General features: G+C 45.2%; 1 protein-coding gene across 1 annotated transcript in view; it reads right to left on the minus strand.

The window, feature by feature from the left end:
* Positions 1–2,772: 2,772 nt before the first annotated feature.
* The window catches only part of ubqln4 (ubiquilin 4), a 55,619-nt gene continuing 44,501 nt past the window's right edge, over positions 2,773–13,890 (minus strand). The window contains exons 7-11 of the mRNA XM_059979917.1: positions 8,270–8,409; positions 7,243–7,326; positions 6,087–6,202; positions 5,204–5,402; positions 2,773–3,282 (exon numbers count right to left, since the gene is read on the minus strand). Of these exons, the coding sequence (XP_059835900.1) occupies positions 3,130–3,282; positions 5,204–5,402; positions 6,087–6,202; positions 7,243–7,326; positions 8,270–8,409 (692 nt within the window). The 3' untranslated portion in view covers positions 2,773–3,129. The remainder of the gene's footprint in view (positions 3,283–5,203; positions 5,403–6,086; positions 6,203–7,242; positions 7,327–8,269; positions 8,410–13,890) is intronic.

Consider the following 13,890-nt stretch of genomic DNA (forward strand, 5'->3'; position numbering starts at 1 on the left):
CATCTGCAAATTTGCTGTTACTTTTAGTCTCTTCATCTAAATCATTAATGTATATTGTAAATAGCTGCGGTACCAGCACTGAGCCTTGCGGTACCCCACTAGCCACTGCCTGCCATTCTGAAAAGGACCCGTTAATCCCTACTCTTTGTCTCCTGTCTGCCAACCAATTTTCTATCCATGTTAGTACCCTACCCCCAATACCATGTGCTCTAATTTTGCCCAGTAATCTCCTATGTGGGACCTTATCAAAAGATTTCTGAAAGTCCAGGTACACTGCATCCACTGGCTCTCCCTTGTCCATTTTCATAGTTACATCCTCAAAAAATTCCAGATCAGTCAAGCAGGATTTCCCCTTCGTAAATCCATGCTGACTTGGACCGATCCTGTTACTGCTATCCAAATGTGCTGCTATTTCATCTTTTATAATTGACTCCAGCAACTTCCCCACCGATGTCAGGCTAACCGATCTATAATTCCTTGTTTTCTCTCTCCCTCCTTTCTTAAAAAGTGGGATAACATTAGCTACCCTCCAATCCTCAGGAACTGATCCTGAATCTATAGAACATTGGAAAATGATTACCAATGCGTCCACAATTTCTAGAGCCACCTCCTTTAAGTACCCTGGGATGCAGACCATCAGGCCCTGGGGATTTATTAGCCTTCAGTCCCATCAGTCTACCAGATGTTGGAGGAAACACCTTACTCGCCTCTGCACTGAACGGAGGCTGCAGCTTCTGCAGACTCATGCAGATCTTATTGATATTTTCTTACTTTTGTTTGCATGATTTTTTTCCTCTCTGCACAATGGTTATTCAATGGCCCTCGTTTGTTTTAATGGGTTCTACTGGGTTTCTTTGTTTTGTAGCTGCCTGAAAGGAGATGACTCTCAAGGTTGTATAGAAGTATACAAACTTTGATAATAAATGTACTTTGTTCGTTGTAGAGTGGTGAGTGTGTAGTAGAGGCAGATAGATTAGGAGAATTGAAGAAACTCTTAAATACGCACATAGATGGGAGAAAAATGGAGGCTGTGTAGAAGCGAAGGGTACGATTGATCTTAAGAGTAAGTTATAAAGTTGACACAACTGTAATATTCTATGTTCTTAATCTTTTGGATCAGCCTCCCATTTGGGGCTTTGTCACTTTGTCCCTCTCTTACTTCCTGTTTCCCTTCTTACCCATTTTTTCTCCATGCAACAATGATTATTTGCCACCTTATTATTGACAAATTTCCCCCTCACCTCTGTCCTGAATGACCAACCATCCTACTCACCAAGGACATATAATTCCCTTTTAATCTATTCTCCCTGCTTCCCTGTCCAATCTCAGTTTCACAACCCTTCCTTTTTGTTGATTAAATTTCCATCATCTCAGTTGCTGAATATGTTCAGGATAGATGTTGATAGATTGTCCTAAGCATGGAAGCACAGTGGTGCACATGGCTCCAGACACAGGCTCAATCCTGCCTTCTGGTACCGTTTGGAAAATGCACATAGTCTCCATTCCCTGGCACCTCTGGTTTTTTTTCCAAATCTCAAAGATATGTGGGTAGGTGGGTTAACTGGTCACTTTAAATGCCCCCAGTGTGTGGGTTAAAGTTAGAATCTGGAGATAGCTGATGAGAAAAAAAAGGAATTAATTTAAGATTAGTTTAAATGAATTGTTAATGGTTGGCATGGATCTGGTGGGCCAAAGGGCCTAATTCCAAGACTCTCCAAGTTAAGTACATCAGGATATGTGGGCTTCATGTAGTAAAATATGAGCCGTGACCTAATTGAATGACAGAGCAGGCACAAAGGACTACATAGCCCACCACTGCTTCACTTGCAACCGAGTCCCAAGCAGCATGCAGCTTCTCGTCCTCCTCAGAGTGCCGCTTGACGTTATTAATAGCAGTCCTCCTTCAGGAACTGTAGACACAATTCTGGAACTATTTCTGATTCCAGTCCCCATCACTGGTGAATGATGAACTGTGCTGCTCTGTACCCAACACTCTTAAGATTATTATCTTCTAACTTTTGTAAACCTATCTCTAGCCCCGAGCATTTTCCATTTTGCAGCCAACTGCCATCTATTTACATTCTGACAGGAGCTGGCCACAACTCCACCTCATGACACAGCGTGGAAGGATCTGGGAAACCTATCTATGCCACTTTGAGAATCTATAAAGGTGGTCAAGAGTGACCTTTTCCTTTTGACATCCAATCTGGAGGGATGTTCCGGTGCCAGCAACTCTGAGCTGGAAAATTACATGTTTAATCTATGCCTTCATGGAGAACTCAGAAGAAAAGGACATAAACTTGAACTTGGGGGTGGTGAGGGCAGTGGAACTGTAGGCTCTATCCCTACTAGAGCTGAGACTGGGACCAAACAGATTTTGGGGCTGATAAGATTAGAGGACATCAAACCATAGCAGATGGAGTTAATATATACATTGATTTACTGAATGCTGACCCTTCTCATGACACTAACAAAATGGTCAGCAGGCAGGATAAAAAATACACAATGTACAGTATATTGAACTGCTACTGATAAATAGATGTTTTGGAGGGAAGAGTGAAATATATTAAACCATATGTAAGCTATCAGATGACAGCCCACTCCAAAACAACATACGAGAGAAATGTGAGTTTAAAACATGTCTGAACCCTACAAACACCACACATGTAACACAAACCACACTGATACAAGGTTAACCGAAATGCAGGGAAGGAGGAATCTTGGGGAAACTGAGGGCTGCCTTAAAATGAGGAGAGGGACTCAAGCCATTAGCAATGTTACTCTTTTATGTTCACATTTCATTTAAACCACTGGATCCAGGCTCTGGTAGCGAATACAGAACAAAGAAGCAGAGTGGGAGGTGGGCAGTGGGTGAAACAGGCCAACGAACGCTGTACAGCAAGAGTGCTTTCCCCATTGTTACAACTCAACAGGACAATCCTTTCTTTTCAATTAAGCACTGGATGATACGTACTGGAGAGGGTGAAGATGAGTTCAAACGAGCTTTGTTTTAAATCACTGACTTAAAAGATCAGTTATTATCCTTCTGAGGAGCCTGCTCTCCCACTGCTGAACAAAGTGGTGAGATTGCCAGAGATAAGGCTGACGTCCCTCCTGCCTTTCAGGTGATTACGAGGGCTGGGAGCCCAGAAGTCTCTCGATAGCAGCATTTATGTCCCCTCCAGTGGCTATGAGTGCCTGCAGGTTGGCCTCGCGGTTGATGAAGCCCATGGCACTGAGCTGTTCCAATTGCTGCTGAAATCGCACTTCAGGGTTCTGTACCTGCGAGGGAAGAGGAGAGTTAGCATGGTGTCATTGGCCACACCAATCGCAACATCAAACAGCTGTTGCGGGGTCCAGCTTGAAGGAGAAGACCAGTGGGGTGTGAGAACGTAACTAGCACCCTCACTGGCTGAAGCACCTCGCCTGCGTTGGTTCTCCACCTGGCCTTGTACTTCAACATTTGATCACAATGCATCATAGCACATGAAACATCAACTGGCAGGGATAGGGGGCGAGTGTGACTAGGCACTGACAGTCAGGCAGGTAGGGGTGGGGAAGGAGGGAGAAGAGGGGAAAAGTCAATTCATAAGCCCAGGTTCAGAATTGCAAGTGGCGTGTTTGGTTGCTCTGCTCCTGCATTAGTCAAGTCATACATTTGTTGGTTTGTGGGATTCAGACTATGAGTGTAGTGCTCTCTAAACGCTGGAGGAACGCAGCAGGCCAGACAGTATCTATAGGAAGTAGTACAGTTGACATTTTGGGCTGAGACTCTTCGCCAGGACTAACTGGAAGAAGAGAAAGTAAGAGATTTGAAAGTGAGGGGGGGGGGGGGGGGAGAGATCCAAAATTATAGAAGACAGGAGGGGGAGGGATGAAGCTAAAAGCTGATAAAGTTGGTTGGCAAAAGGGATACAAGAACAGAGAACGGAGATGATCATGGGACGGGAGGCCTATGGAGGAAGAAAGGGGGAAGGGGAGCACCAGAGGGAGATGGAGAGCTGGCAAGGAGTGATTGTGAGACAGAGAGAGGAAAAAGTGAGAAAAAAGGGGGGATAATTAATAAACAAACAAACAAACAAACAAATAAATAAATAAATAAGGGATGGGGTAAGAAGGGGAGGGGGGCGTTAACAGAAGTAAGAGAAATCAGAGTTCATGCCATCACGTTGGAGGCTACCTAGAAGGAATACAAGTTGTTGTTCCTCCAACCTGAGTGTGGCTTCATCATGATAGTAGAGGAGGCCAGGTACAGACATATCAGAATAGAAATGGAATGTGGAATTAAAATGTGTGGCCACTGGGAGATCCTGCTTTCTCTGGCAAACAGAGCATAGGTGTTCAGCAAAATGGTCTCCGGTCTGCGTTCGGTCTCACCGATATACAGAAGGCCACACCGGATGCAGTATACCACACCAGCCGACTCACAGGTAAAGTGTTGCCTCACCTCGAAGGACTGTCTGGGACCCTGAATGGTGGTGAGGGAGGAAGTACAAGGGCAGGTGTAGCACTTGTTCCGCTTACAAGGATGAGTGCCAGGAGGGAGATTGGTGGGAAGGGATGGGGGGACGACGAATGGACAAGGGAGTCACGTAGGGAGAGCATGTGGCACATCTTTCCCTCCCCCCCTTTCTGCTTTTCGCATGGATCACTCCCTACGCGACTTCCTACAGCTGCCTGGCCTGCTGCGTTCCACCAGCATTTTGTGTATGCTGCTTGAATTTCCAGCATCTGCAGATTTCCTCATGTTAATGCTCTGTAAATCCCACCTGTGAGAGGTGCCACCTCCCGGACAAGGAGGCCCATAGGCCCAACTCTTAGATTTTAGCACAGAAGGTCCTGCAGCCATGGGTAGACTGGGCCTGTCTTTATCATTCTGCTGGGAAAACAATAATTCAGTCATTGTGTTCTGTACATTTTGTGGAATGTTAAGGGGAAGGAAGATAATATAATTGAGGATCCAGCGCTACATGGTGCCCTGACAGCAGAAAAAGTTTAGGAAGGCTAGTGAGAAGGTGAGGGGCAGTTTCATACACATTTCAGTTAACTGCACACAGTAACTTGGATTAGTTTATACCCTGGGGACCTGCAACCACTGGTGAAAATGCTTGATAGCCGACTCCACTATAGCAGTTATTGTACGGTGAAGGCTCTAGCGCTTACTTCATGCGACAGGGTACAATAAAAGCTTGCTGGCTCTTACTTGAGTATTGGCCCCAGCTAACATCTGTAACATTTGCTGCATCAGCTGCTGCTGTGGGTTGCTGTTGCCTGGGCCTGAGGGTGCTGGGCTCCCTGAGCTTGTGTTCACAGTTCCAGTGCTAGCCGCCGTTGTCGTAGGTGTCAATCCGCTGGCTAGGCCTCCAAGCCCGGAATGAGGCGCAGGGCCACCAGAGCTGAACCTGCACAAACATACCAAAGTGTACTTCATTCACAGCCACTTTCCTGTTAGTACACAGGAGTAGGGACAGGTCTGAGAACCACCTACCCACCAGATCGCTGCTCCACACAATCCCCAACAACTCCCTTTCAATGGGAACCACTACTCCCACACCATTCAGCCTAGCCCCTCCAACAAACCGCAACCCCTTTAACCTCTCCCCCTCTGCCCACCCCTTGCCAGAGTTCTTGCAGCTCTCCAGCAATCTATGCAGTCCTTGTGTTGGAGGAACAAAGTGCTCGGCAGGATGAGCAGCATTTGTTTGGGGGGAGGGGGGGAGAAACAGGAAACGTTGTCATTTTAGGTTGCAACCGTGCATCAGAAACATATAATTCAACCCCCCCCCCCACCCCACCACAGATAAGTTTCTCCAGCAAGCTTTCCTGCTCCAGGTTCCAGCATCTGTCTTTTCCAGTAGCGCTCTTCCATTGGGATAAGCATGGAATGCCACAGGGCCTGAAGCCGCAAAGCCCGTCAGTGCATGATCATTCCAACATCACAAGCTGAGACAGAAGAGCCAGCCCTCCAAGGGGCTGCTTAATACTGCAGCTGAACAGCCAGTTGCCACAAGGCAGCACCAATCCAATGCCTACAGATGACAATGGCAGGGTCCAGTGCTTCAACCTGAGAGTGCCAATGACCTTACCCTGGCAGGAGTCCTGGTGCCTCTGTCTGTAACGTCTGCAGCCCCTGCTGGATCTGCAGCAGTGCCTGCATGGCTCGGGGGTTGGTCATCACCGACAGCACGTCAGGGTTCTGCATCTGCAATGCAGCACACCAGTTTGTACAGTCAGAGCACTGAGAGCTCAGAGCTGGGCCCTGCACCTCCGTCAGATTCCCACACCCCCCCCCACCACCACCAAAACAGTCCCGCTTTCAAGCAGCACATTGCAAGCCACAGCACTCACCCAGTGAAACATCCTGTGCTATTTCTCATCAAACTGTTCACTGACACAAATGGAAACATCTGACCATCCCCCACCTTGTTAACCCTGGCATTCACACAGCTCATTCAGAGCTACTGGCACCATCCTGAGCAACGTGGTGCAGAGCACAAGCTCCTCATCTGGGGCAACAGCTCTCCTTAGACACATTCCCATTCACAGAGAGACCTCTCATCCCCACTGCAGGACACAGGGAGAGCCCACAAAACCACAGTTCTAGGGCACTTCTATCATCACATTATAGGTATAGGAAGGACATGACTGTACTGGAGAGGGTACAGAGATTTACCAGAATGTTGTTTGGGTTGGAGTATTGCATTTTGAGGAAAAGATAGTCTGTTCTTCTTGCAGCTGAAGAGGCAGATAAAATTATGAGAGCCATAATTGATGGTAGGAAACCTTTCCTACATTGGCAGAAGATTTCCAGGCCAGTGGCCATAGGTTTAAGGTGAGGTTTAAAGAGGACCTGAAAAAGTGGAGTGGAAAAGGGAACACACTGTGAAAGGGTGGTGTACAGGTAAAGACTTCTACCACCTAATCACCAAGGCACGGTCAGCCATGGACCAAGTGGGATTAGTGTAGATGGACTGAAGGGCCTGTTTCTGAGCTGTATCACCACCTTGCACTAAATGATGTTCAAACAAAATTAATTCCCTGTCTTTAAACTCAATATTTTTATTTATGAAGACCAGACACTTCTATCTGAAAGTAAATGGCATTTTCAAAGACCAATATATATCGTGTTAGGTGTCAGTCATCACCTCCTACATATTCCCCAGTGCTTGCAGTCATCCATTGGGAGGCAGAGGATATGATGAAACAAATGGCTGCAAAACACTCTGTGATGATTGTCTTTACCTGCTGCAAGAAGATGGGCATCTGGATTCGGAGCTGATCCTGCAGCTGCGTATTGCCAGCGAACAATGGATTATTCATTAAAATCTGCAGTAGAGGAAATAGGGTGAAGATAAGAAAGGTATAAGCAGAACCTCGTGTACTGACACTTCAAAGGAAACTCCCAACTTTGAAACCAGGCAGCTGCAAAGCTGTGACGGTAGTGTCACAGGTAGTGGATCAAATAAAGACTTCTAACTCCACCACTCACACATATTCTGATAAATCACTTTGGAATGAGATTATTGGGATATTGGGAAACCTCCCTGTGACTAAGTCCTCCCTCTAACTGGGTATGCACCCCATGCCTTATATGTAGTATGATTTTGAAAAAAATATTTCCACGCCTTCCTGCTTTCCAACAGAGCTCAAGTGAAGGAACTGAATACTTGGTCACTGTGCTGGACAACATCAGCAGCAGCTACCGATGATCATAGCCACTGAGCTGCTGGTAGGAGTCCAACCATCCAGCAACATTCCACCCTGCACCTTGCACTGACTGGCCTTCCAAGGAAGGCCTGAGGCTGCCTCAATATCTCCCACAACGGATGGATTAGTTAGCTTTTCTGTGACAGGACCAAATAAACAACAGCCCTGTGCCTTCAGCCCTCCTTAATCCCAATGTGAAAGAATTCCAGGGTGTCCTTCTTCTGGTGAGCAAAGTTTACAGGTTGCCTGCTGAAGTTTCAGAATTCACATGGTGCACAGATGATGCCTTCAAAATGGAGGAGTTCTGGCTGCATTCAGGCCTTATGTTAAGTGTGCACTGCTTGTCTTTGAGAAGGGAGAGAGACTATGGGACTGCTAGAGGAGAGGAGTGAGTGACTGGGGTATTCAAAACTGGGCAATGTGGCAGGAAGAACCTCACTCAGTCTCACCTGTCATCTCTCACACTCCAGTTACTCACCCCTCTTCTCTGTCAGCCCTTCCTCTGGAAGTAAATAGGGTGCTTGATTGCACAGAGATTTACTAGATTCGACCATCTAGATACCTGTGAGGCAAGGTCAGGGTTCTGGGACAGCGACTGCATCATGCTCCTCATGTACGGTGCCGACAGCATGTTCTGTATTAGCTGGGGGTTCTCAGAGATCTGCTGCATTAGGCTCTGCATTCCTGGGCTATTAAACATTCCTGCAGGGAAAAGACAATTACCATTACACTGGCTGTGGGCCTGAACCATGCACATACACCCAGTCAGTTCTGACATCGACCTGAAGAACGTTTGCGTCTACAGATGCTACCTCTCCTGCTCAAGAATTCTCCATCTTTTGTTTCTACTTCAAAATTTGTTCTGTGCCCATCAAAGCAGTCTGAGGGACTCAAACTATTAAAAGATACTCAGTGAGGCAATCATGGTCTAACCTATTCCTTAATTCAATCCCACCACACTCCCCTAGAGTTCAAAAACCTATTAATCCCACCCAGAATATACTCAGGGACTAGACATCACCAAACCTTTGGGATAGAGAATCTAAATATTCGCAGCCCTCCATTTTTTATCCATCAACTGTAAACCTCAAGAGCATGCTTCTCAATCTTTCTGGTCCAAGTGACCACAATCCTTGCTGAATGAATGCCCTTGTTAATGCAGGTTGGCACTTCCATTGTATCTTGGATAATGGACTACCTGACTGGCAGACCACAGTTTGTGTGGCTTCAGAGTTGTGTGTCAGATAAGGCTATAAGCAGCACTGGGGCCTCACAGGACATTGAATTGCTCTTTATATGCAACACTGAGTCATGTCATCTGCAGAAATTCTCTGATGACAGCAATAGTCGAGTGTATAAAGGGGGAACGGGAGAATAAGTACATGGCAGAAGACTTTTTCAAATGGTGCAAACTGAATCATCTGCAGCTGAACATCAGTACAACAATGGAGATGGTGAGGGTATGGATGTGGTGAGGACCTGCAAGTACCTGGGGGTGCACATGGATGACAGACTTGAGTGAAGCACCAACACAAAGGCTGTGTACAAGAAGGGCCAGAGTCACCTCTATTTCCTAAGACTGAGGTCCTTTGAAGTATGCAGGCCTCTCCTTCACATGTTGTACAAATCTGTTGTCACCAGTACAATCTTCTATGTGGTGGTGTGCTGGAGCAATGATATCAACATGGGTGATACCCATAGGCTCAAAAACGGATTAGAAAGGCTAACTCTGCTATAAGAGTCAAACTAGATACACTCGAGGCTCTGGTAGAACAAAGGACCCTCCAGAAAATTCTGGCAATTCTAGACAATGTTTCTCACCCTCTGTATTCCACCTTGGGTGCACGGAGGAGCTCTTTTAATAGTACACTAAGACAACTGTGCTATATGAGGTCATACTCCTGGCCATTAAGCTCTATAATGAGTCAACCAAAGAAAGTGATGGCCTCCTCCTGTTAAGACTGCTTGTGGTAACTTTTTAAATTTTTTTTTACTTCTCTTCTAGTATTTATACCTATGCACTTGTAACGCTATTGTGACACTGTAATTTCCTTTGGGATCAATGAAGTATCTATCGACAATCCCTCTACCCCACAGTGACTCTCAGATCCCAAAGCAGAGCAAACCTCACACAAGCTGAGAAACAAGCAGACCAACATCTTGCATCAGTCACACCAACTTCAAGTCATAACAATGTCTCAAAATGCCTGTGACCTGTGCAGTGCCACTGGGAATGACAATGTATATATTAACAAACCCGATGAGAACATAGGGGACATGATTAGTAAGGTTCCAGATGACGTTAAAATTAGTAATATAGTGAAGTAAGTTGTCTAAAACTACAGTAGGCTCTATATCCACTGGGAAAATGGGTCAATGAATGGTAGATGGACTTTTAACTCAGACAAGTATTTCATTTTAGGAAGTCTCAACAAGATCAAGACTTACACAGTAAATGACCTGGTATGTTGCAGAACAGAAGAACTAAAGAGTATGTACAGATTTCCCTGGAAGTGGCAACACAGGTAGACAATATTGTAGAGAAGGCATTTAGCACACTAACTTTCTTCAGATGGGGCAATGAGTACAGGAGTTGAGACATCATGTTACAGCTATACAAGCCATTGGTGAGATCATACTTGAGATATTGTGTACAGTTCTGTTTATCATAAATAAACGGTCTCCGTTAGTCTCGTGAGACCAGGGATTTGCGCCTCGAAAAGTTTCCAGGGTGCAGGCCTGGGCAGGGTTGTATGGGAGACCGACAGTTGCCCATGATGCAAGTCTCTCCTCTCCATGCCAGCGATGTTGTCCAAGGGAAGGGCAAGGGCTGATACAGCTTAGCACCAGTGTCGTCGCAGAGCAATGTGTGGTAAGTGCCTTGCTCAAGGACACAACACGCTGCCTTAACTGATGCTCAAACTAGTGACCTTCAGATCACTAGACCAACGTGCCAAGTAGTATCATCATAATACACAAGAAAGACATGATTAAATGAAAGGGTACATCAAAAATTCAAGAACAGTACTAAAACAGGAGGACTTGAGTTATAAGAACAGACTGATAGGTAAAGTTGTTTTCCCTGGAGCAAAAGGGCTAAGGGGTGACCTTGCAGAGATTTATAAAATCAGGAGAGGTATAAACAGAATAGCAAGGCAGAGACTTTTAGTAGCAGAGTCTGAAACTAGAGCACTTGGGTTTAAGGTGAAAGGGAGAGATTTAAAGAAGATTGGAGAGCCAAGTTTTTCCTACGCAGAGGGTTATAGGTATATGGAACAAGTTGCTAGGGGAAGTGATTGAGATAGATACAATTACAATATTTAAAAGACACTAGGCCAGTTTCAAAGCAGGAAAGGAAGGGTAAAAGCCAAATACAGGCAAATGACACTAGCTCAGGAGGGCACCTGGTCTACAGGATGAGTTGGGCTTAGGGACTGTTTCCATGCTATATAACTCCATGTCTCTGTCAGAGCAGCAACTGATTTCAGGCCAATTTGTTCCCTTACTTCCCCTCTCTACAGTGGTTATAACTGCTATTTCCAATCTACTGGAACTGTTCTAGAAACAGCGAAACAGTGGTTCAAAAATAAAGAGAAAATCTCCCCACAAGCTGCAGCTACCACTGCTAAAGTGTTGTAAAAAAGCTTAGGTTATTTAACCCCTCAAGCATGCCCTACCATTCAATACAATGCACAGCTTTCACCAAACTGTTCAATTTAAGAAAAACAAGATACCTACAGTACTGTGCAAAAGTCTTAGGCACATATATATAGCTAGGGTGCATAAGAATTTTGCACAGTACCGCATTTGTCAACATGGAGCGGAGTGCTAGTTTGTAAATCTGGCAGGAGAAAAGGATGTTAGGAATGGCGGAGATGGAGCACCATGATGTCCCACCATGTGGGACAGGTGGCTGTGACGGTGTGCCAGGGGCAAGGAGTGACATGGGTGCAGACAAACCCAGCCCTGAGACATCAGGCAAGGTCATTTGATTCCAAACAATTGGTTTACTGATCATTACAGAACATCTCTCTGGTGCTTCCTGTTCCCTCCCTCTCCTTTACCTCCTTCCCAACCTAGAGTATAGGAAGAAGTTGGAGAACTTAGTAGAACATGCTGTCATGACAATAACCTTTCCCAAAATGTCAGCAAAACAAAACAGCTGATCATTCACTTCAGGAAGGGAGGGTTTTGATTGAGAGGTTTAAAGCTTCAAGTAATGAGGAGTGGAGATCACCAACAGCCTATCCTGGTCCAACCACTTAGAAATCACAGCCAAGAAAGCTCACTGTCTCTACTTTCTCAAAAGGCTGAGGAAATTAGGTACATTCCCATCAACCCTTACCAATTTTCATCAATGAATGCATCCAATTAGGATGCATAGCACCTTGGTATGGCAAATGCTCCACCTGTGACAAGAGACTGCAGAGAGTTATGGATACTGCTCAGTACATCATGGAAACCAGCCTCCTCTCCCTAGACTCTCTCTATACTTGCTGCCTCAGTAAAGCAGCCAGCCAGCCTGGATATTCCCTCCTCCCTCTTCCATCGGGCAGAAGATACAAAAGCCTAGAAGTACGCACCAAAGCCCAAGGGCAGTTTCTACCCCACTATTAGAAGACTACTGAACAATTACATAGTATAAGATGCACTCTTGACCTCACAATCAACCTTGTTATGATCTTGCACCTTATCTTTTACCTGTACTTTCTCTGTGGCGGTTACACTTTATTTCACATTTCCATAATTTACCTTGATTTACCTTGTCCTACCTCAATGAACTGGCCAATGATTTGATCATTATGTATCATATGCAAGACAGGCTTTTCACTGTACCCGAGAACATGTGACAAAAATAAACCAATTCCAACCCTTTTGACCCATGTCCACTAATAAAGTGTTTATTGAGCAAAAAATCAACAAATCTTAATAAATAAAAAAATACAACTGCTATATGCATAATTCTAAACTGTTACCATAATTATTTTGTAGAAAATTAATACCGCATGGAAATAGGCCTCGGCCTAACTCATCCATGTCAACAGTGGTGCTCACCTATTCTGGTCTGATTGGCTTCTGTTTGGCCTGTATCCTTCCAATCCTTTCCTATCCATTTACTTAACAATTGCCTTTTAAATGTTATAGTAACTCCCTCAACTACTTTCTTGGGCAATCCAAAGTTCACAGTAACAGTCATATGCGTAAAATGAGTAGAACAGGGAGCTTTGCGGTGCACCTGTACTGAGGGAGATCCTGAAGATGTTGTTGCCAATCTGAACTGACTGGGGTCTGCAAGTGAGGAAACTGAGGATCCAGTTGCACAAGGAGGTATTGAGGCCAAAGTCTTGAAGCTACTGATTAGTTCTGATAGGATGATGGTATTGCATATACATACCACTGTGTGTGTGAAGGTGCTGCTCCTTCGGTCCCTGTTAAATCTTTCCTCTCTCACCTTCTGCCCTATAGTTTTTGGTTCCCTTTCCCAGGGGGAAGAAGAATGCATACATTCACACTACCTATGCCACTCATGATTTTCTGCACCTCTATAATGTTATCCCTCAGTCTCCTATGCTCAAAGGAATGAAGTTTGAGCCCACCCTACCTCTCTCTATAATTTAGAGAGTTAGACATATATCCTAACCTTATCAAAAAGTAACAACTCAAATAAGACTTAACACCTCATCACAGTCCTACTGCACAGGACCATCTGAAATACCTTCCAGACTCTTGGCTTCCCCTCTGCAATAGTGGACAGAGTCCTTGACTACATCACAGCTATTTCCTGCACCACTGCTCTCATCTGTACCCCTGGGCAAACTGACAGCAGAGCTCCTCCAGTCTTCACTTTCCACCCACTAAACCCAGCATTCAACTAATTGTCTTTCACAGCCTCCACCAGAGAGAAGAGCCATCTCCTCTCCTCTCTCAGCACTTCAAAAGAATCACTCTCTTCATACGTCTTTGTCATATTTTCTGTACCTACAAACCCCCACCTATCCCATGCAACCACAGCAGGTGCAACACCTATCCTCTCACCTGTTCCCTTCCCACAATCCAGGGGTCCAAGCAGTATTTTCATGTGATTCACTTGCACCTCTTTTGGTATTGGTATTGGTGATTTGGTATTCATATTGCAATCTCCTCAACACTGGCAAAGCAGCTTCACTTAGTAAATTCTCCTCC

Source organism: Hypanus sabinus, chromosome 9, assembly GCF_030144855.1.
Source record: "Hypanus sabinus isolate sHypSab1 chromosome 9, sHypSab1.hap1, whole genome shotgun sequence".
In the NCBI taxonomy this organism is placed as follows: Eukaryota; Metazoa; Chordata; class Chondrichthyes; order Myliobatiformes; family Dasyatidae; genus Hypanus; species Hypanus sabinus.